The 20,584-nt window shown below is 45.7% G+C and overlaps 1 protein-coding gene across 2 annotated transcripts in view; it reads right to left on the reverse strand.

The window, feature by feature from the left end:
• ccbe1 (collagen and calcium binding EGF domains 1) overlaps positions 1 to 20,584 on the reverse strand; it is a 379,619-nt gene that overhangs the window by 45,016 nt on the left and 314,019 nt on the right. For both annotated transcript variants that reach the window (XM_038790609.1, XM_038790608.1), the window contains exon 3: positions 3,692 to 3,744. In XM_038790609.1, the coding sequence (XP_038646537.1) occupies positions 3,692 to 3,744 (53 nt within the window). The remainder of the gene's footprint in view (positions 1 to 3,691; positions 3,745 to 20,584) is intronic.

The raw sequence follows: 20,584 nt of genomic DNA on the forward strand, positions 1-20,584 counted from the left end.
TTGTTGTAGTCACTATCTTTGTTATGCTTCTTGTTGGTTTTGTTGTTCTTCGTGTAGTTTTTGTCGTTGTGCTTGTAGTTTTTGTTGTTGCTGTTGTTGTTCTTGTTTCTGCAGTGCTTCTTGCGATTTCTGTTCTTATCTCGCTTCATGTTGCTTTTGTACTTTCAGTTGTTGTTCTCGTTTCTGCTGCGCTTCTTGTGGCTTTTGTTTTTCTTGTTGTGCTCAATGAGTGTCCCGTGTGGATAATTTGAGTCATTGTCACAGTTATTGGTGCGAGTGTCCTTTGTGGTGTCTGTTACATTGAACGTTTTGTCTAGAGAATGGTGAGAATGATCTGATGTTGCATTGATTCTGGTGACATCAGTCATTTGTGGTGGATTTGCTTACTCTTCCTGGCTTCCTTGGTGCTCCTCTTCTGGAGTAATTTGTGGTGGATTTAATTCATCTCCTTTGCTTTTCCTGGTGCTCATCTTCTGGAGTCAAGTTCTTCACGATTTCATTTTCTTGTTGGTCTTGGTGCTCCTCTTCTGGAGTCAAAATCTTCACGATTTCTATTGACGCGGTCTCTCTGGACTCTTGGCCCTCCTCTTCTGGAGTCAAAATCTTCATGGTTTTTATTGATGTGGTCTCTCTGGACTCTTGGTTCTCCTCTTCTGGAGTCAAAATCTTCATCATTTTTTGCATATCCGAATAACTCAGCCATGTCTGAGTAGTATTGTTCGAAAAACAAATCATCTTTTTTAGTTGCGGATATTTTTTTGTTCTCTTCACTTTGGGTGGTACAGACTGCTTTTTCCAGGGTGTTGTGAGAGTTATTTTCAACTGCTGGTTTAAGTTCAGGCGTTTTTCTGTCTTCTGAGGGAAGAAATTTGGTTTTACAGTATCTTGTTTTCAATTTTTGGGCATTTCCCTTTTAAGTGGGCGCGGTCAGGATCCTCAGACGTCATGACGCTCGTGACGTCATGCGTAGGAATCGATTGCGCATGCGCAAATCGGCCTTCCTTTACTGTGCGGTTTTGTGTCCACTGTGCATGCGCGGCTTGATTGCAAAACGGGTGATTGTATCTGTGCATGCGCGGCTTCTGTTTCCTGCGCATGCGCAGATGCAGATTTTCATCCTTTGTCCCCCAGAGACTGTAAAATGTGCTGTGATGCCATTTTACAGCGGATTTCAGCATTTTTCTTCCCTGAAAAGTGTAAGTTACCGTTTCCTTTCTATCTGGACTGGATTTCAGCGTTTTGTCTTTGTGAAAAATTCAAGTTACTTCTTCCTTTTGATCTCAACTGGATTTCAGCGTTTTGTCTATGTGAGAAGTTCAAGTTACTGTTTTGTTTTTGTGAAGAATTCAAGTTACTTCTTCCTTTTGATCTCATCTGGATTTCAGCGTTTTGTCTATGTGAGAAGTTCAAGTTACTGTTTCCTTTTGATCTGTACTTTTCACTCGCAATTTCTAGACTGATCCCTTTCTGTTCTGATAGTGATTGTTTGAGTTTTGAATCACTCAGTCTCTGTTCAGTTTGGCCTCTGAGCATACAGTGCTGTTCAAATTTCATACAGTACTCTTCAAACTTTTTTAGTATTATTTGTAAGCTGTCTTCAGCTTTTGAGTATTTAAAGCCATTATAAACTTTTCGAGCTGCATGTCCTGATATGAGCAGTGCTATTTTCATTCATCTGAGGCTGCTGCTAAATCATTAGCTACGATATATATATCAAACACTTGTTTAAATCTTTTCCAGACATTACTTTCATTACCGGTTAGGTCCAGCTGAGGTGGGGTTCCAACCCACATCATCGAATAAGCGAGGTCTTCCCAAGTCCAATGCCCGGTAGGAGTTCTTCTTGCCATTTTGGTCTTTCTGTGTCTGCAGCTGAGTTGTCTTGTAGTAAGCATCTGAAGCCACTCCTTGGTACCATGTGTTGTTCCTTGTGTCTTAATAAAGCTCGTAGTCTCAAAGTTGGAGAAGATGCTTTATTGTGAATTTGTTCTGTCTTCAGATCTTAACATATAGCTACCTCAATGCTGCCTGCCTGTCCTGCTGCCAAGTCCCCCTTCTGTGAAGTGTGTCCTCACTTCCTGTTTCTCTGTATTTATAACTCTCCTGTGCTTCCTCTAGTGCTTGCTCAGTTGTATTGCATCTACACTGATACACAATCATAGACACAGACATAGACATAGAACAGTACAGCACAGAACAGGCCCTTCGGCCCTCGATGTTGTGCCGAGCAATGATCACCCTACTTAAACCCACGTAACCCGTATACCCGTAACCCAACAATCCCCCCATTAACCTTACACTACGGGCAATTTAGCATGGCCAATCCACCTAACCCGCACATCTTTGGACTGTGGGAGGAAACCGGAGCACCCGGAGGAAACCCACGCACACACGGGGAGGACGTGCAGACTCCACACAGACAGTGACCCAGCCGGGAATCGAACCTGGGACCCTGGAGCTGTGAAGCATTGATGCTAACCACCATGCTACCGTGAGGCACAATCACCACACACTTAATCATTCCATTGATATTAAGGGGCTCACCCACTATGAGAGATAGGTCATAAAGCCGATGGAGGCGCACTCTCGTTTTGCCATGAGAGAAGGGACTTACTTCTGTCACCAGGTTAGTGATTCCAAGACTACACGTCCTTGTCAAGTACCACAAAGCCACAAAGTTCCAACCCTTTCTCAATCTCCTTAATTCAAAAGTAATAATGTTCACTCATTCTTCGCTTGTACTGTCTGAACCTACAAATCCTCCCATCAACAGTGATCGATAATGATGAACGGGAGGAAGGTAATGGTGATACTGAGGTGGGGCAGAATATCTTCCTTGATTATGTGGATGGCAAGGGTAAGGAGGATAATGGCAAAGCAGAAGAAGTTCTACCACTGATGAATAGCTGCAGTAAAATCCTTCCCCATGTTCGTCTGCCACAGCACTCACAATCTCAACCCATGCATCTGTTACTGTCTACTTTCATCACAACATCCTGGACTAATCATCCAGAGACATGAGCTTAATTCCAACCATGTCAGCTTGGAATTTAAATTCTGCTAATTAAATAAACCTGCCGCTATATTCAAATTAAACAAATCAACACATATCAAATACCACTCATGAAGAAAGTTAAGAACCAGGTTTCTACTTGCTTTTACCTGTGTAGAATCTTCGGAGTGAGAACCTTTCAAGACAAAATTGGATCATTTTTATGCAGATAAGAGTTCTAGGAGCAACTGCCTTTTCAGACAGAAATGGTCCCTCCCGTTAACTACATCACTTGTACCCAATGCAGAAGGAATTCTTTTGTCTCTTCTTCCAAGATGTCCCTTGACTTGTTTAGCCAGGATCAAACACAATACCCCATATAAACTATTGATGCCCCAGGGGTCTTTCAAATGTAAACAATATTCCATTATATAACTATCTGTAAACAAGTAAATGGCTCTCAAAATCTATAAGCAGAACATTTCACCTGCAAATCAATGATTACCTAATTTTTTACAAAACCTTAATCTCAGCTCTAGCAGTCATACTGTCTGTATGTGTCTTAACCCAGGTTTAAGAACATTACTGCAAAAATATAGAATGTAAAAAATAACAATTTTTTACATTCGTCACAGAATACACTGACATTTTTACAAATGAATTCATTGTTTTCTTCACAAAACTGCAGGTGTCACTTACCTTCTGGGATGCATTGACCAAGAACAAATTTATAGCCTTGACAGCACTTTTTCCTGAAAAAGAAAATAGATAGTTATTGTACAGGACAGGACCACACAAGTTAGTTTATTGTAAAGCAAAATCATGGAATATATCACATTTTTTTGTTAATTGAAAATCAAGATACGTTATTTTGCTCCCCTCATCATTTTGATTGGATGCTCCTGCTGTGGAAGCTATATATGCACTTAGTATAATTTTCTGCACTTTAAAATTCATGGAAAATCATGCTCTTGTGCAATTCCTGATACTCCTGGCTGGTCAAGTTAAGCTCCAGAAACACAAAATTGGACAGTCTAATATTAGTTGTGCCTGTGCTAAGGCCCAAAATGTTGGCAAGTTTGATTGTGACATAATTTATGCATTGCAGTTTAAGTTTGGTAATGTGACTGACTCTTTAACACTCATGATGTGGAGATGCAGGCGTTAGATTGGGATGGGCACAGTAAGAAGTCTTACAACACCAGGTTAAAGTCAACAGGTTTGTTTGGAGTCACTAGCTTTCGGAGCGCAGCTCCTTCATCAGGTGAGTGACACCTTTAACACTCAGTCATTGTGTTTAAGGAATTTAACAGCTAAAACCAAAGTCATCTACCAAATCTGCCCGGATGCAACGTGGTGAAGCTTGTTGCTGTATTAATGTGGTAACCGGTTTACTTGTTTTAGAGGAAGTTTATACATGGGACGAAATTCTCCCAACGGGAGACTAAGGGCGCGATTCTCCGCAAATGCGGAGAATCGTAAAGGCAGCCGTGGGACAGGCCGTGACCCACGGCAGCCTTCACGGCCACTTCCGGGGCCGATTCTCCCCCCCCCCGGGCAGGGCTAGGAGCGCGGCCCCGTGCGTCACGGTGGCGCGGCCTTGACGACGGTCGTCAAGGCTGCATGCCAAGCGTCACGCCGGCTGACACGGCCGATGACGTCAACCACGCATGCACAGGTTGGACAACGCCAACCCGCGCATGCGCAGTTGACGTCTTTTCCCTCAGCCGCCCCGCAAGACGTGGCGACTTGATCGTGGAGGGAAAAGAGTACGGTGGGCACCGATCGCGGGCCTATGCCCCCCTTGGCACGGCCGTGGTACTGCCGTGCCAATCAGGCCCCCAGATACCCCAAAGCGGTTGCCGTCCTCCTCGCGGGCACCCCGCATTACATGGAGGATTGATCTTGCGGGGCGGCGGAGGAAACGAGCGCGTCCTTTAGAGACGCCCGGCCCGCCGATCGGTGGGCACCGATCGCGGGCCAGACCCCTACTGAGCACCGCCCTGGTGCTCGAGCCTCCCCCCCCCCCCCCCCATAGGCAGCCCATGCAGCATTCGCGCGCTGTTCACGACGGCAGCGATCAGGTGTGGTTGGCGCCGGCGTGAACCCGTCGGATTGGGCAGGCCACTCGGCCCATCTGGGCCGGAGAATCGGCGCTCACCTGTTATAAACGGCGAGCGGTGATTCTCCGAGTGGCCAGTCGTGAAACGCGGCACGCTGTTTCGGAGGGGGTGGGAGAATCGTGTGTGGGTGCCAGGGCGGCGTGGCGGGAATCGCCCGGCACTCCCGCAATTCTCCCACCCGGCATGGGGGGTCGGAGAATCGTGCCCATGGTTTTCACATATTGACAGATTCTATCAGTAATTCAGTTTGCTCATGACTGCCAGTTCACCTTTTAAAAATAAGGCTGGTAGTTTTCAAAATCCAATTTCTCCTTTTCAAATATATTTTAATATATAAGCTTGTTCTGGCTAACAGGCTACGGGTGAAACCGAATGTCTAACTTCTCAGGAGTTGCTGTGGATGTGCTGGTCTCCCAAATTAGAGAATAGAGAGGGCCTTTGCTGAATTACGGGGAAGAAACTGTCACCTGCAGCAGTATGGACCATGTGGAACAAAGCTGGGAAACTAACTGGTGAAGCATAAAAGCATAATGGAACTCCTAAATATTGTAAATTCATGTGTAAGGGGTTAAGCCCCTCTTCATCTGTATGTTTTTTTTTAAATTTTGAGTACCCAATTATTTTTTTTCTAATTAAGGGGCTATTTAGCGTGGCCAATCCACCTACCCTGCACATCTTTTTGGGCTGTGGGGGTGAGACCCATGCAGACACGGGGAGAATGTGCAAACTCCACACAGAGAGTCATCCTGGCGCTGTGAGGCAACAGTGACCTGAGGCCGGGATCAAACCTGGGTCCACAGCGAATGAGGCAGCCGTGCAAACCACAGTGCCACTATGCCACCCTTCATCTGTACAGTTAAGAATTTGATTTCTGTCAATGTGAGGATTTATATTTGGTCAAACAATGCCATATCAGTGTAATCAACCCTCTAATTTGCCTCATTCACCTGTCATCATATCACCATAGAATCCCTACAGTGCAGAAGGAGGCCATTCAGCCCATTGGGTCCGCATCGATCGTCTGAAATGGCACTCCATCCAAGTCCATTTCGCCGCCCTATTACTATAACCCTTTCACCTGACCTACACATCCCTGGATACTATGGCCAATTTAGCATAGCTAATCCACCTAACCTGCGCATCTTTGGACTGTGGGAGGAAGCCGAAGCACCCGGAGGAAACCCACGCAGACACGAGGAGAAAGTGCTAACTCCACACAGAGAGTCATCCTGGCGCTGTGAGGCAGCAGTGCTATCCACTGTGCCACCGTGCCACCCAATGTCTTCTGTATCTTCATACCAGTGAGATCTTCCAGTACCGCCAATGGTGCATCTCTGCTGTGTGTTTCCCGGTGGCATGAGGTGGATACAATGGGAAATCCCATTGAAAGCAGCAGGACCAGAAGATCCTACCACCGGCCAATGGTGGGCTGGCTCCCAATGCTGAGAAACACGTCGCGGGGAGGCCAGAGAATTCGGCCCCTAGTCTGCTCCAAAGGTGTGTCATGTAGCACCTTTCACCACCCTGGGTCATCCAAAAGTAATTTTACAGCCAATGAAGTACAAGTATAGTCATTTTTGTAATGTTGGTGATGTGACTGCCAATTTGTACAGAGCAAGATCCCATAAACAGCAATGAGATATTGAGCAGATAAAGTGTTTTAGTGATGTTGGATGAGGGCTAAATATTGATTCAAAACACCAAGTGTTCCCTGCTTATGAAATGAAATGATAGAAATAGTACCATTGAATATTTTATGACAATTAATTCTTAAAATCTTTAATATCCCTTTCCATCACCTGTCTGGGAGCATTTAAATTGCATAAGTTGAGTTACCCTGGTAAATCGGATGCAAGTGATTTGCTTTAAAGGAGTGCTCAGCCAATTGTCTGATCTGGCAAAAGCCCCTTGGTGTACTCTGGAGCGACTGTGGGACGTAAATGTTGAGAGCTGGACTCACTTTCTCCCGCATCATCACAAGTGTTGTTAATCTTGGTTGCAGATCTGGCCGCAGCAGTGAGCAAGACAGACCCATTAAATCATCATGTCTGAAGTGCAGCATCCTGAGAGCTCCAGTTTAGGCATGTCTTGCAAAGGGCACCTGGGCCTATACATCATCCTGAATGAGTAATGCTGGGGTGATCTGGATTCTATTAATGCTGCCTGGTTAATCTGGATTCCTTTTCAGCTTCCTCTTATTTCTCTTCCTCGCGCATTCATATAATCCAAAGTGACATTCTTATTGTGTTGGTGAAGTAATTCTGCCCTAACTCTTAACATCCATGTGGTTGCCATGGGGAGGGTGATGCTTTTTCATAATGAAACTCAGCAACGTTTAGGATAGAAGACATATTACCCTTCACTTTCAAACCTCTTCTGCTTGGTCTTTCAGATCCGAGGCCTGAAAATGCAACCTCATTGTGGTCAGGAAGATAGATACAATAAATAATTTATCAAAGTCAGAAGCCTTTAAATGCAAATGGTGCCCAAGTGTGCATGGTAATAGGTGACACGTGGGATTAGAGTGTTTGCAGTGTTAAAGTGACCTTTCTGTAAATGAATGGTTGTTTTTCTCTCATCAATATATGGTCAACCTTTGCCAATTGGAAGGAAAGCCGTGAGCAAATGTAATGGATGTGCTCAGTTGAACAATAAGCACCTGAGTCTCATTTCTGCTTTATCTTTGACACCTCACGAAGCGCCCCCTAGTCCACCTGAGCTCAGCATCACCATTTTCTTTCTGAAATGCTGGACATGACCTTGGGTTTTAACTCCACACATGCAAATTAAAAATGAAATGAAATGAAAAGTACAACACAGAAAGATGTCATTCTGTCCAACCAGCTTGCAGCAGCTCTTTCGAAGGTCAATCCAATTAATCTCATTCCCCTGCTTTTTCTGTGTATCCCTGAAATGACTTACTCCTTCAAATAATACTTCATTGACTGCAAACTACTTTGAGACATTCAATGGTCATGGAAGCCATTATCTAGGTGCAAGTCTTTTCTTTAACAAACTGAGGGCCACTGCCTGTTCCAGTGTTTCATATGAATCAAAATGATTATTTAAATCAGTGCAGCAGGTATTCCTAATGTCCATCCCAATATTCATCCCTCTACCAACACCGTCAGCAGGAAATCTAAATTAGTTAGTCATCCAGCACATTTAGCATTCTGTATAGCGAGCTGGGAAGGGGGAAGTTAGCTCAGTTGGCTAGATGGCCAGTATGTAGTGCAGAATAATACCAGAAGCCTTGAGTTTGATTCACATTCCAGCTTACGTAGGCTTGGGATCTGCCTCCGCAAATTCTTCTGTTCTTTGTAAGTCCATTAGCTCTTTTGATTTGTATTTATGAAATCCTCATGTTTATTCTAATAAGTTGCTGTCTACTGATAATCTTTAACCAACTGCTGAAAATGGCAATCAACAGAGGATTATCCTCAGAAAAAGATTCAGACAAGCTCCAGGGCGGCACGGTGGCACAGTGGTTAGCATTACTGCCTCACAGCGACAGGAACCCCAATCCGATTCTGGTCCTGGGGATTGTCTGTGTGACATTTGTGCATTCTCTCCCTGTCTGCGTGGGTTTCCTCCGGGTGCTCCAGTTTCCTCCCAAAGTCCAAACATGTACAAGTTTAAGATGGAGATAGATAGGTTCTTGATTAATAAGGGGGTCAGGGGTGAGGGGGACAAAGCAGGAGAATGGGGATGAGAAAAATATCAGCCATGATTGAATGGTGGAACAGACTCGATGGGCCGAGTGGCCTAATTCTGCTTCTATGTCTTATGGTCTAAGTTAGGTGGCTGACTAAACTGCCCCTTAGTATCCCAAGATGTGTGATTTAGTTTGTTTAGCCAATATCAATGCGTGGGTTGCAGGGATAGTGTGGGGAAGTGGGCCTCGGTTGAGTGAGGAAGGGTTGGTGCAGACCTGACGAGTCTAATGACCTCCTTCTGCATTGCAGGGATTCAATGGGTATAACATTGCAGTGTAAACATACAGTACAAAGTCAATTATTTTTTCCTAATATTTGAAAGCATCCTTGTAATTTTTTATATATACACTGTCCAGTACTTTTCACAAAGCAATTATAGAAACGCTATTGTGTTCATTTATTTATTTTGATTGTACAAAAATAAACCTGAAGCCTGGGAAAATTATATTCAACTTGAATGTAAAGGAATATAATCCTAGGGCTTTGTATTGAAGATCCGTATAAAGGGTTTCTGGCATCAGCTTTCCTCTAAAACTGAATAGGATTCCATGAAAGTGAAGAACTGAGAATCAAAGGTAAATCAAATAAAATTACATTCCTCAGCTTGACTAAGGCAGGATTTAAAAATAAAGTACCACTGTATTTCGAAATTACAAGATTGTTGAAACCTTTTCAGCCAGTACCACCTGATCTGCATGGGTCAGGTTTCCGCTAATTTATGAACAATGAGAAGTGGCTTGTGGTCGATCCTTCTCACTTTATTGAGTTAATTACTGCAGAATTTTAAACTGGAAATATACAGTGGAATTGCAGCACTGACAGTCTGTTGCTAAGAGCACTACCTCATAGATAATTGATCCAAATGCAAGAAGGAACCAGATTCGTTCTCACATCTGTGCTCATTTAGCCAATTGCGGGTTGGATGGTGTAAAAGACGTAAACATGAGCAAATCCATGAAAGATCACTGGTGAGGCCTCAGCTGGAATATTGCATCCAATTCTGGCCAGCACACTTGTGGAAGCATTTCAAGGCACTAGAGAGTATGCAGTGAAAATTTGTAGAGAAGGGCCAGGGATGAGGGGGTCATTTGAAGAATTTAGAGCAATCTGGATTGCTTTCTTTAGAACAGAGGAGATTAAGAGGAGCTGTTATAGAATGGTCAAAAGAACAAAAGGTTTTGATCGAGTAAAGAGGGAGAAATTGTTTCCATTGACAGGAGTTATCTGAGTACAGATTTAAGTTATTTAACAAAATAACTCGAGGGGTGGTGAAGTGAATTATTTAATGCAAAGATTAATACGATCTGAAAGGGTGATGGTAACAGATGGTTACTTTCAAAATGGGATTGGATAAATGTGAGAAGAATCCAAGAATACTATCATGAACCAAGCTTGTTTATCTTTGAATCTCCTCTATGTGTATAGGATTGATCTGGGTGGACACGTTTGCTGATTCTTTTTCTCTCCATTCATTTGTTAATCTTCTTGGGGAAATATCTTGCCTATTCTTGGGATTCCTGCAGACTATAAGGTGAAGTTTGTGGCATAACCAACACCAAAATCGGGAATGGCGATTGGGCGGAGAATAGCTCCCGACGCCGGTTCGACGCTGATTCGCGCTGCTCCGCCCCCACCAAAACGGTGTCATTGCACTGCGTGCCGCAGGTAGCTGCAACCGCATTCGCATCTCATTATCGCCCCCCCACCCCCTCTCCGCCTCCGCTGGGCCGAGTTCCCGATGCCGCAGTCCACATGTGTTCTCAACAGTCATGAACCTGGCGTGGGGGCTGCGGAGAGCGAGAGAGAGCGTATGAACAGTGTCCAGTACCGTCATACTTCGCCGACAGTCATGCTGATGGTCGAGGGGCTTCTGCCAGGGCTGGAGGAAGTAGTTAGGTGTGGCCAGGAGGTGGGATGTTTGGTCGGGGTGGACGGGTATGAGGTCCAGAAAAACAGGCGCCATCTTTTCGGTCGCGATCGATGTGTGTGTGCGGAGGGTGTATAGTGTACGCGTAGCTGCAGCTTGTCAGCCCTGCATTTATCCATGACAGACCCGGCGATTCCCAAACCATTTTCGTATGTTCTGCAGGTGTTCCACGTGAGGACGGTGCTAGCTCCTCACCAATAGCGGAATCGGTGTGATGCCAAGTTTTCTGACGCGGAACTCCACAGATCCTCCGTTGGTGCCAGCACTTAGCCTCAGAAATGGAGAATCCATCCCATAATACCTGGGATAAATGGGTTCAAATCCTACCATGGCAGTGGCAGAATTTTAATTGAATAAAAAAAAATCTTGGTCTGAATTCTACTCGGTGGTCCAGGAAACGGGCACGAACACTCGAAGGTCCAAGAAACAAGTGTGAAACACATTCCTGGCCACAGCAAACCATAGGGCCATGATCTACTGGTCTCTTCATGCCCGAATTGGGATGCGATGAGGCTGTTAAATCTCATCAGAAGCCTTTTGTGAGATTTAACAACCTTGTTAAGCCTTGCTAGATTTAACAAGATCTCGCGAAGCTTCGTGGTCTAGATCCAGCCTAGATCTGGTGGGATCCAGATTTGCATATTCCAGTGTCCAGTCAGGCTCACTTGAATATGTTTGCGTTGGAGTTACCCGAGGAGTGAGATCTAATGCCTATGCCTTGGAGACCCCAAGCAAGTGCCGTTTAGCACTGGTCTTCACCAATGTGGACCAGGTGACCCAGACCACTGGGGGGGGGGGGATTCCCAGATGTTCAGGAGACCCTGGGCGATTGGGCTGTGGGCAGGGTAGTACCCTGGCCCCCTGCTGCCCCCTGGACACTGTGGCAGTGCCAGCCTGGCACCCTGGTAGGTCCACCTGGACACCCTGGCAGTAACACCCAGGTGCCATTCTGACATTGCTAGGCTGGCAGTGCCAAGGTTCCCAGGTGGCATCTTGACCATTGCAGGATCAGGGCCTGTCCTTATGAAGTGCTGTGCGGGGGCTCGAGGACCCCCCTCATTGATACATTTGGGCATTCGGGTGTCTGGTGGCCGCGATGGGGGTGTTCAAAGATCGTGGTGCCATCCCGCACCAGCGAGCTGTGCTTGTTCGTGCAGGCAATTGGACTAAGAGCGGCCTTGGCGGAATCCTATTTAACAATGGGGTCATTCTCGGCACTGCCAGCTAAATGCGCCCGACAGGGGACTCTGTTTTATTTCCATTAAATCATGCCCCACAGCACAATCTCATGCCAGCTGGCTAATTAACAGGCAGTCAGCCTGAGCACTGCCGGAGCGCTGAGAAAAGGGACGGTGTGGGCTCGCGCTTTTATTGTGTTCTCTTGGGGACAGTCACTGCAAAGCTGTCTGTGAATATTAAACCATGCCAGAAATACCATGTAAAACGTCCAGGAGCACATTCAAACACAAATCTCAGACCCTAGACACCTTTTAAAATTTAATTTCAGCCTGGACACTTCACCCGTCCTGGATCAAGGTTAAAACTAAAACGTAAAGGCTAATCAGCCCATCCGCAACCCGCTTGACTCTCTTGCACACCTGCTGACCTAAATGCTGCACGAGGTGGGCAATGATGGCGGGACACGCGCCCAACGTCTTTTTGTGCGATTTCACTGCTTCCGGGTGGGGTGTGCCTTCGCCTGAACAATGTTAAATTCTGGCACTGCAATGTTAATTAAGCTAGTCTCAGTCATGGTGGCCATGAAACTATCGGAGGCAGATTATGGAGTTAAGGCCACAATTAGATCAGTCATGATCTTATTAAATAGCGGAGCAGTCTCGAGAAGGGCTGAATGGCCTACTCTTGCTCTTAATTTGTGCGTTTGCGTGTGACCAACTACTCAATCTCTGGGCTATCAGTCATTCATGGTTTTTATGCAATGCTGCTGCATTGAAAGTGGGAATTCCCGATTCCTTTAAAAATATCTGGTGAATCCCTGCCCAAAATGGTGCTCTATTCCAAGAGAAATAGAAATGTCAGGTTAGTTCGCAGAAGAGCTGGAAATTACCATGGGTTACAAAAGTTGACATTGATTTTCTGATCTAGACACAGAGACGTGGACAAGAACCTCAAAATTAAGCATACAATATCCTCGGCATGATTAATAGGGGCATAGAGTATAAAAGCGAGGAGGTTATATTGAACTTGTATAAGGCACTAGTTAGACTTCGGCTGGAATATCGTATCCAGTGTTGGGTGCCGCACTTTAGGAAGGCTGTGAGGGCATTGGAAACCATGCAGGAACGATTCATGAGAATGGGTGCATGGATAAGGAACATCAGTTATCAGGATAGATTGGGGAAATTAGAACGTTTTTTCTTGGAGAAAAGAAGCCTGAGAGGAGATTTGATAGAGGTAGTCAAAATCATCAGGAGTCCGGACAGAGCAGAGGGAGAAACTGTCCCCACTTGTCCAAGAATTGAGAATGAAAGGGCACAGATTTATAAAAATTAATTTACAGTACCCAATTCTTTTTTTCCCCCAATTAAGGGGCAATTTAGCATGGCCGATCCACCTAGCCTGCACATCTTTGGGTTGTGGGGAGAGACCCATGCAGACACAGAGAGAATATGCAAACTCCACATGGGAAAGGGGATAGATTTAAAGGGGGCAAAAGAAGCAAAAGCAACATGTGGGGGGAAAAATCATTTCAATGCTGTGAGGTCTGCAATGCATTGCCTGAGAGTATGGTGGAGGTAAGTTCAACTGAGGCATCCAAAAAGGAATTAGACTGTTATCTGAAAAGGAAGAATGTGCAGGGTTACGGAGAGAAGGTGGAGAATAGCACATTCACAGAGACATGGGGCGGCATTCACCCCTACCAGGCGTGACGGAGGGTCCCGGAGTAGGGGAGCGGCGCCAAGCACTCAAGGGCCACGCCTCCCGAAAGGTGGGGAATTCTCCCCACCTTTGGGGGCCAGCCCCGCGCCGGAGCGGTTGCGACCAGAAGACCGGCGCAAAAAACCGGCGCCCCCGGCAGCGGGCTGGCCGAAAGGCCTTCGCCAGTCCGCGCATCCGCCGGCAGTGACGTCAGCGGCAACTGGCCGCTGACGTCACTGCCGGCGCATGTGCGATATGGGGTTCTCTTCCACCTCCGCCATGGTGGGGGCCGTGGCGGACGCGGAAGAACATAGTGCAGCCAGGGCACTGGCCTGCAGTCTGAGCGGGGGGGTCCCGATCGCGGGCCAGGCCACCGTGGGGGCACCCCCCGGGGTTTGATCGCCCCCCCGCCCCCCAGGACCCCGGGGGCCTGCTCGCGCCGCTGAGCCCGCCATTCCAGAGGTAGTTTAAACCTCGGTGGCGGGAGAGGCCTCCCAGTGGCGGGACTTCGGCCCATCCGGGCCGGAGAATCACCGCAGGGGCCTCTCCGATCGGAGTGGCGAGATTCCTGCCCCCGCCACTTCCCGGGTGGCGGAGAATCTCTGCCACGGCGGGGGCGGGATTTTAGGCGCCCCCAGGCGATTCTCCGACCCTGCTGGGGGTCGGAGAATTTTGCCCATGGTGGGTCGAATGGCCTCCTTCTGCACTGTAACAATTCTGTGATTGGGTGAAGTGTTCATCAGTGTCAAATACAGACAGTTCACATCTATGGAAATGAAAAGTGGTCAGTTCCCAGCACAAAAATCCCACCCCTTCATTCACAAAATAGATATTCCACGTGATGCCACTGAATGGGTCAGTCATTACTTTTGAATTCAGGAAATAAGAATGAGTATTTTGATAAAACTGTGTGGAATGTACAATTTATTATTTTCTACTGTGCTCCATTGCATGGTAGAGTCCCAAAGGAGGTTAGAGTTTATAACCACTGTTGATAGCTATTATTTATCTGACCGAAATACTTCCTTGACATGAAATTCCACCAGTAGCTGTCTTCAGTAAACTGACCGTCTAGATCACTGTTGGATTTGCAGATTTTTGAGAACTGCTCAAATTCTTCTAGAGCCCAACACCGCATCTGCTCTGCCCGCTTTGACTTAAATCCCACATTGCCATGGTTACTGATGTTTGGTTCACTACATTAGTCTTTTTTAAAGGTTCAAACTGTGGCCCATTCTGCCTGGCAGAGGACCAGCTTCATGGTTGTATTAAAATCCAGTTCAAAATGTGTATAAAGCAAATATGTGCATCCCATATTGACTATAATGGAATCCCTGTGTTTAATTAACTACACTATTTATTGCCCTCTGCAGATTGTCTTGCTATAAGAATAAATAAGAACATAAATAAATTTGCTTGGGAGGAATGGAATTAATAACAATGCAAAGTAAGCTAATTCTTTAGAATGTGCTATCTGTTGGCACTGACTTCAAACCAAATGTTTAGATGATGTTCCAGAGAACTTATCCATAGTTAATCACAGATGGGGAAAAATAATTAAAGTCAGACCACATTCATCAAATTATCGAAGCAACTATATTTCAGATTATGATAAGGTGCACTCCCGAGCCAACATCTCTATCCATAAAACAACAAATCCAGTGCCAAAATTCCATCGGTCAGGATCCCAGGAAGGACTCCCACCAGTCTCTTGCAATACTGTCTCTGTCAGACTTGCGAGGTCAGTGGGACATCACTTTATTTGCAAAGAGAGGACAGGTGTAAGTGCCACTATGGGACATCTCTAGCTGCCATTAGCCTCATGTGACTGGCACATCAAGTGCCCACTGGCAATCAGGATCAGCTGCCATGTCCTCCTTGGTCCTCAGGGGCCGAATAATAAATCTTCAATAAAGAGTGACTTTTTGGGGGATTTCCATTTCACTGATCTGGAGTCCACTGACGGAGCCCCACTTTTCACCAGCCCATTCAGTGCACCAAGCTCCATAAATACACTGGATCATGACTGGACTAGACATGCAGGGACTCATAACATTGGCACTCCCTCACTGGCTCCTTGACCCATGTGAACATTTACTTTTCAGGATGCAGCCAGAGGTCCTACCCCTTACAAGGCAGGGCAGAACCGCCTCTAGGCAATGTAGACCAAGCACAAGCAAAGTACAGTGAAAGACCAGTGCAACTTCCAAGGAATTTTACCGATGGAAGGTTTTCTGATAGACAAATGCCACAAAAATCTTTTTTTCTCATGCACTTGGTTGGCTCCATAATAAGTGCATCGCCCTGCTTAAAACTGAACAATCTTATCAGGAAGGCCTAAAATTCAATTGCTGATGGAGGAGGGGTGGAAATTCAATCATGGCTAATCTGCTCCTTCAATCCCTGGACTGTGTAATATAAAAAGGCCACTGTTCTAGAAACTGTAAAATGGGAGAAGCACAACACAACTATTGGGCAAGATTTTCTGTGCCCCCACACCATTTGTTGCGATGGAGCAGGCAGCCTACCATTGATTGGCAGTAGGATGTTTTGTGCACCCCCCCCCCCCCCTCCCCCCCGCTGTCAACAGTTCTTCCCATTGTTTGCACCTTCCACCTCCGGGTAGCCTACTGTCATTGGATCAGTAGATCCACACGCCCTCCGCCCCCAGCACTAATGGTCAGAAAACGTTGGTCCATGGTGTTCTTTATGGACAAATCACCAGCCAACATTCACTTGAAGAATGGTCAATTGCATAAAATGCTAAAGGTGGCTGTAACCCTCTGCATAATTGAGGGCAAAAAAGTAACTGGCACATCTCTTAAATTAGTGCTCAGAACTATCTAAGGTCTTACATAACACAACATTACCTCCTTGTTTTGTTCTGTGTCTTCAAGTACAAAACATGGATTTAATTTACAGTGCTGTCAGCTTTAATCACCTGTGTCTGCACACCAAGATCCCTCTCATCTATTACAATCTTAATAATTAAAGTGTGTTTGCTTTCCCTTGTTACTTTCATAATGTATGACTCCACATTGTTAACATTGGATTCCACCTGCTACCTATTTAGCCATCACGTTAACCTATCAACGTATTCCTACACTTTTTCATACTCTTTACCTCAATCTGCTGTACCTCGCTGTGGAGCCCTCAGCCAATTCCGACACAGGCACGTCTATTTCCCAAGGCTTGTAAGCCCGAAGAGCCAGTAATGAACAGGTTGTGAGCTCTAATCCTATAATGGCAGGAAATAAACTAGAATTCAACTATTCTGGTGGGCTGTCATTGGATCAGTAGATCCACACGCCCTCCGCCCCCAGCACTAATGGTCAGAAAACGTTGGTCCATGGTGTTCTTTATGGACAAATCACCAGCCAACATTCACTTGAAGAATGGTCAATTGCATAAAATGCTAAAGGTGGCTGTAACCCTCTGCATAATTGAGGGCAAAAAAGTAACTGGCACATCTCTTAAATTAGTGCTCAGAACTATAAAGCAGATAAAATGATCAGGAAAGCTGCTGGATCGTTGCAAATTGTCAAGCACCCATTAAAGAAGCAATATTTCTGTCTAGTCTGGTCGGCATGCGATTCCCGTTACGACTTGCTAATTCTTATCTCCTCAGGGTAATACATGGGGCAGTATCGTGCTGGGTTGCGGGTGTTGGGTCAGGAGGGTGGGTGACGGGTCAGGGGTGGATGTCGGAATCGATGGGGAGGGGCTGTTGGATCAGATCCACCATGGAGAGTGTCGGATCCAGGGGAGTATGGGCGGGGGGGAGGAGGGAGAGGGAGAGGAGGGTCAGGTCGGAAATTGAGGCGCGAAGAGGGGTGGTGGGGGGGGGGGGGGGGGAGGTTGGGTCAGGGTCATGTGGACTCAAAATGTTAACTGTGTTTCTCTCTCCACAATGCTGCCAGACCTGCTGAGCGTATCCAGCATTTTCTGTTTTTATTTCAGATTTCCAGCATCCTCTTTTATTAGAGAATCTAACCACCTCTACTTGATATTCAATGGCATGATCATTGCTGAGACCCACACTATCAATACCCTGGGGATAGAATTGGCCAGAAACCGAACCGGACTAGACGTACGAATACTGTGGCTATAAGAGCAGGTTAGAGGCTGCGAATTCTGCAGCAAGTAACTGACGTCCTGCCTCCCCAAAGCCTGCACACTTGGGAGCACCTTGGGCTGGAGTTTACACTGTCCCGCTGGCGAGTTTGAAGATGGGCCCTTGTTAAGTCCAGTAGGCAGCATGCCAGTTACCTGCCCCTCTGTACCTGCCCCCCACCGCAATTATACCAGCATCGGAAGTGGTGTCTGTCTGCCGAGTGACCATCAATTGGCTGTTGTCAGTTGGCCGTCCCCTGAATGAACTACCCACTGACTCTTTAGGCAGGGTGGCAGGGAATTCAGTGCTTCATATATTTAGCCTCTTCAATGGCAAATTGCCAGACTATCTCACGCTTGTACAGGATTTTGTTTGACCATCCACATCAGAAAGATAAAGGTCCAGGATTTGCCATATTCGTCATCTATCAGCCTTGACAATGCGATGCTGAAGGTTGCAGCTATATATCCAAAGATGTGCAGGTTAGGTGGATTAGCCATTCTAAAGTGTCCCCGTTTCCAAATGTCATGTGGGTTTATGAGGTTACAGGGGTGGGGGGGGGGGGGGGGGGGGGGGGGGGGGGGTAGTGGTCGGTGTAAACTCGATGGGCCTCCTTCTGCACTGTAGGAATTCTATGATGCTATGATTCTATGTTCAAGCTGAGTAATAGAAGAACTGCAATCTAGCTGACAATATTAAACTCTGAATCTAACAAACCTCCATCCTCGGCAGTCTCCTCTGCAGTAGTGCAATGTAGACATTATATACTAGGTGGGAAAAGGGGATGAACAGTTTCTATCTTCTCTGTCTCAGATGTATTATAGGCATTTCTTGGCAGGAAAAAGTCACCAACTTGGAGATACAGAAATGTGCCAATTTCATTTGATGTCTGTACTGGCTCAGCCATGTTCATCGGATTAATGAAATATGTATGTCCAAAGACCTTCTGTATGATGAACTGGATGCCCATACCTCTGCTGTGGAGATATCAGTAAGTGAGATATGAAGACAGCGGACACCGACACAGGCATTTGCCGATGATCTTGACTTCCGGAAGCTGACTAGTTGGCGGGGCATTGGGAGAGGCGAGGCAATACTGAAAGCTCAGTTGGCCAAGAAGAGGGCCGAAGGAAAACAGAGGATAGTAAATCCTGTACCTTTACAGCCCGCTGTCTTTACCTGCAGCAAACGTGGCAGCATCTGCCGTGCTCGAGTGGGGGTCCTGGGCCACAGCGGGTGATATTTAATGTAGTGTTGACCAACGTGAGCAAATTATTACCTCAGGAGAGGGAACGCTGCCAAAGATAGAATTGGGTTCAAAACAAAATTTAATAAAATAACTGTGATGATATGCCTGTGGGCTATACCATAGTTGGATGGTGTGCAACCTCCAACTAGCAGGTGGCGGTACAGACACACCATGGGGTTTCTGGGGAAAGGTCTTGCAACCTGTGACTCGGATATAAAGGAAGACACATCGGGCCACCTTGAGAAGAAGATTGAGAAGGTAATAAGTGCTAAATGCAATTTCCAGAGGAGTAGTTAGCAGACTCCATGATAACATGCTCTGTATCAGATTGCTATCTTTCCACATGAGAATCAATAAAAGATTCTGGTTTGGACAAGTCAAAGTGTTTGGTGAGTTCCTTCGTGAAGTACAAAGGACCCAACAGAACAATGACTAGCTGCTGATATGGCTCCAACGATTTCTAAATGCATTTAGTGTTGACTGATTTTATCTGTTTATGGAACTAAAATCCATCCCTTGAAACTAAATGGCAATGTTCCTTTAAAGGACAGCAGGTGTTCTTCCATTCAATTAACTTTGATTTCATATGGAAATTTTAACAGCAAGACAGATCATTAACATGTGCAAATGGAAAGTATTAGAAAGTAAAAATCAGGTTTGTCCTATTTATGAGCCAAAGAGATGTTGAATGAGTGATTACAGGTAAATTTTGAAATGACTTATTATATATTGGTGGGAAAAGCTCCTCCTGTGTTTGAATGGCTCCCTTGTCTAAGGTTTACAAACAACTTTAAAAGGCTTTCTTATACTTTAAATGTTTTTAGCACTCTGTAGGGATTGCTCATGTAGTTGTTCATTTTATGTATCATGTACGGCCTTCCACCACTTAATTAGTTTGTCCAACATGTGGTATCAGCAGGAGGCAGGATGTGATAGCACGCAATTTATGTAGGAAACGTGAAAGTTGGATATGTACTGTACCCATAACAAATTTTATCATGCGATGATTGCCGAGCAATAAATTTGGAAAAGGCTTTGCTTTCATTTGTAGACACCTCCAGGTTATGCCAGTTAGATTACATTGCATACACCAGGAATATTTGTGTACAAGCTACATGTTGGGAACTTTTCTGTATAGAATGAGCTATTTTGAGTGATAACCCAGATGATTTATCAATAGTCACCTCCAAACAATAATTATATAACTTCCTGTTACCGCTGTCAACATAATGCATCTGTTGATCGTGGTTTTTATTTCCTAGGGCGGAATTATAAATGATAATACGAGGTTCTTTCAATGACTCAATGGTCAAATACAATGATGTGGTGCGGACCTAAGCAATCTAGGGCTGGTTTTACAATCTAGGGCCGGGAACCTAATGACCAGATCATTACTGTGTCCTGACCCCGCGCCAAATCAGCATCAGTGACATGGCATGATTTTCATATGCAAAGGACTTAATTGGCAGGGGCTGAGTTTAGCACCAATCAGTGGTGCCAGGGGTGTCATGGAGGCAGGACCCAGTCATCGAGGGCTCTTTAAAAAGCTCATGATTGGGCTTGCTCTTCACTGAGGATAAGGC

This window comes from Scyliorhinus canicula, chromosome 3 (assembly GCF_902713615.1).
Source record: "Scyliorhinus canicula chromosome 3, sScyCan1.1, whole genome shotgun sequence".
In the NCBI taxonomy this organism is placed as follows: Eukaryota; Metazoa; Chordata; class Chondrichthyes; order Carcharhiniformes; family Scyliorhinidae; genus Scyliorhinus; species Scyliorhinus canicula.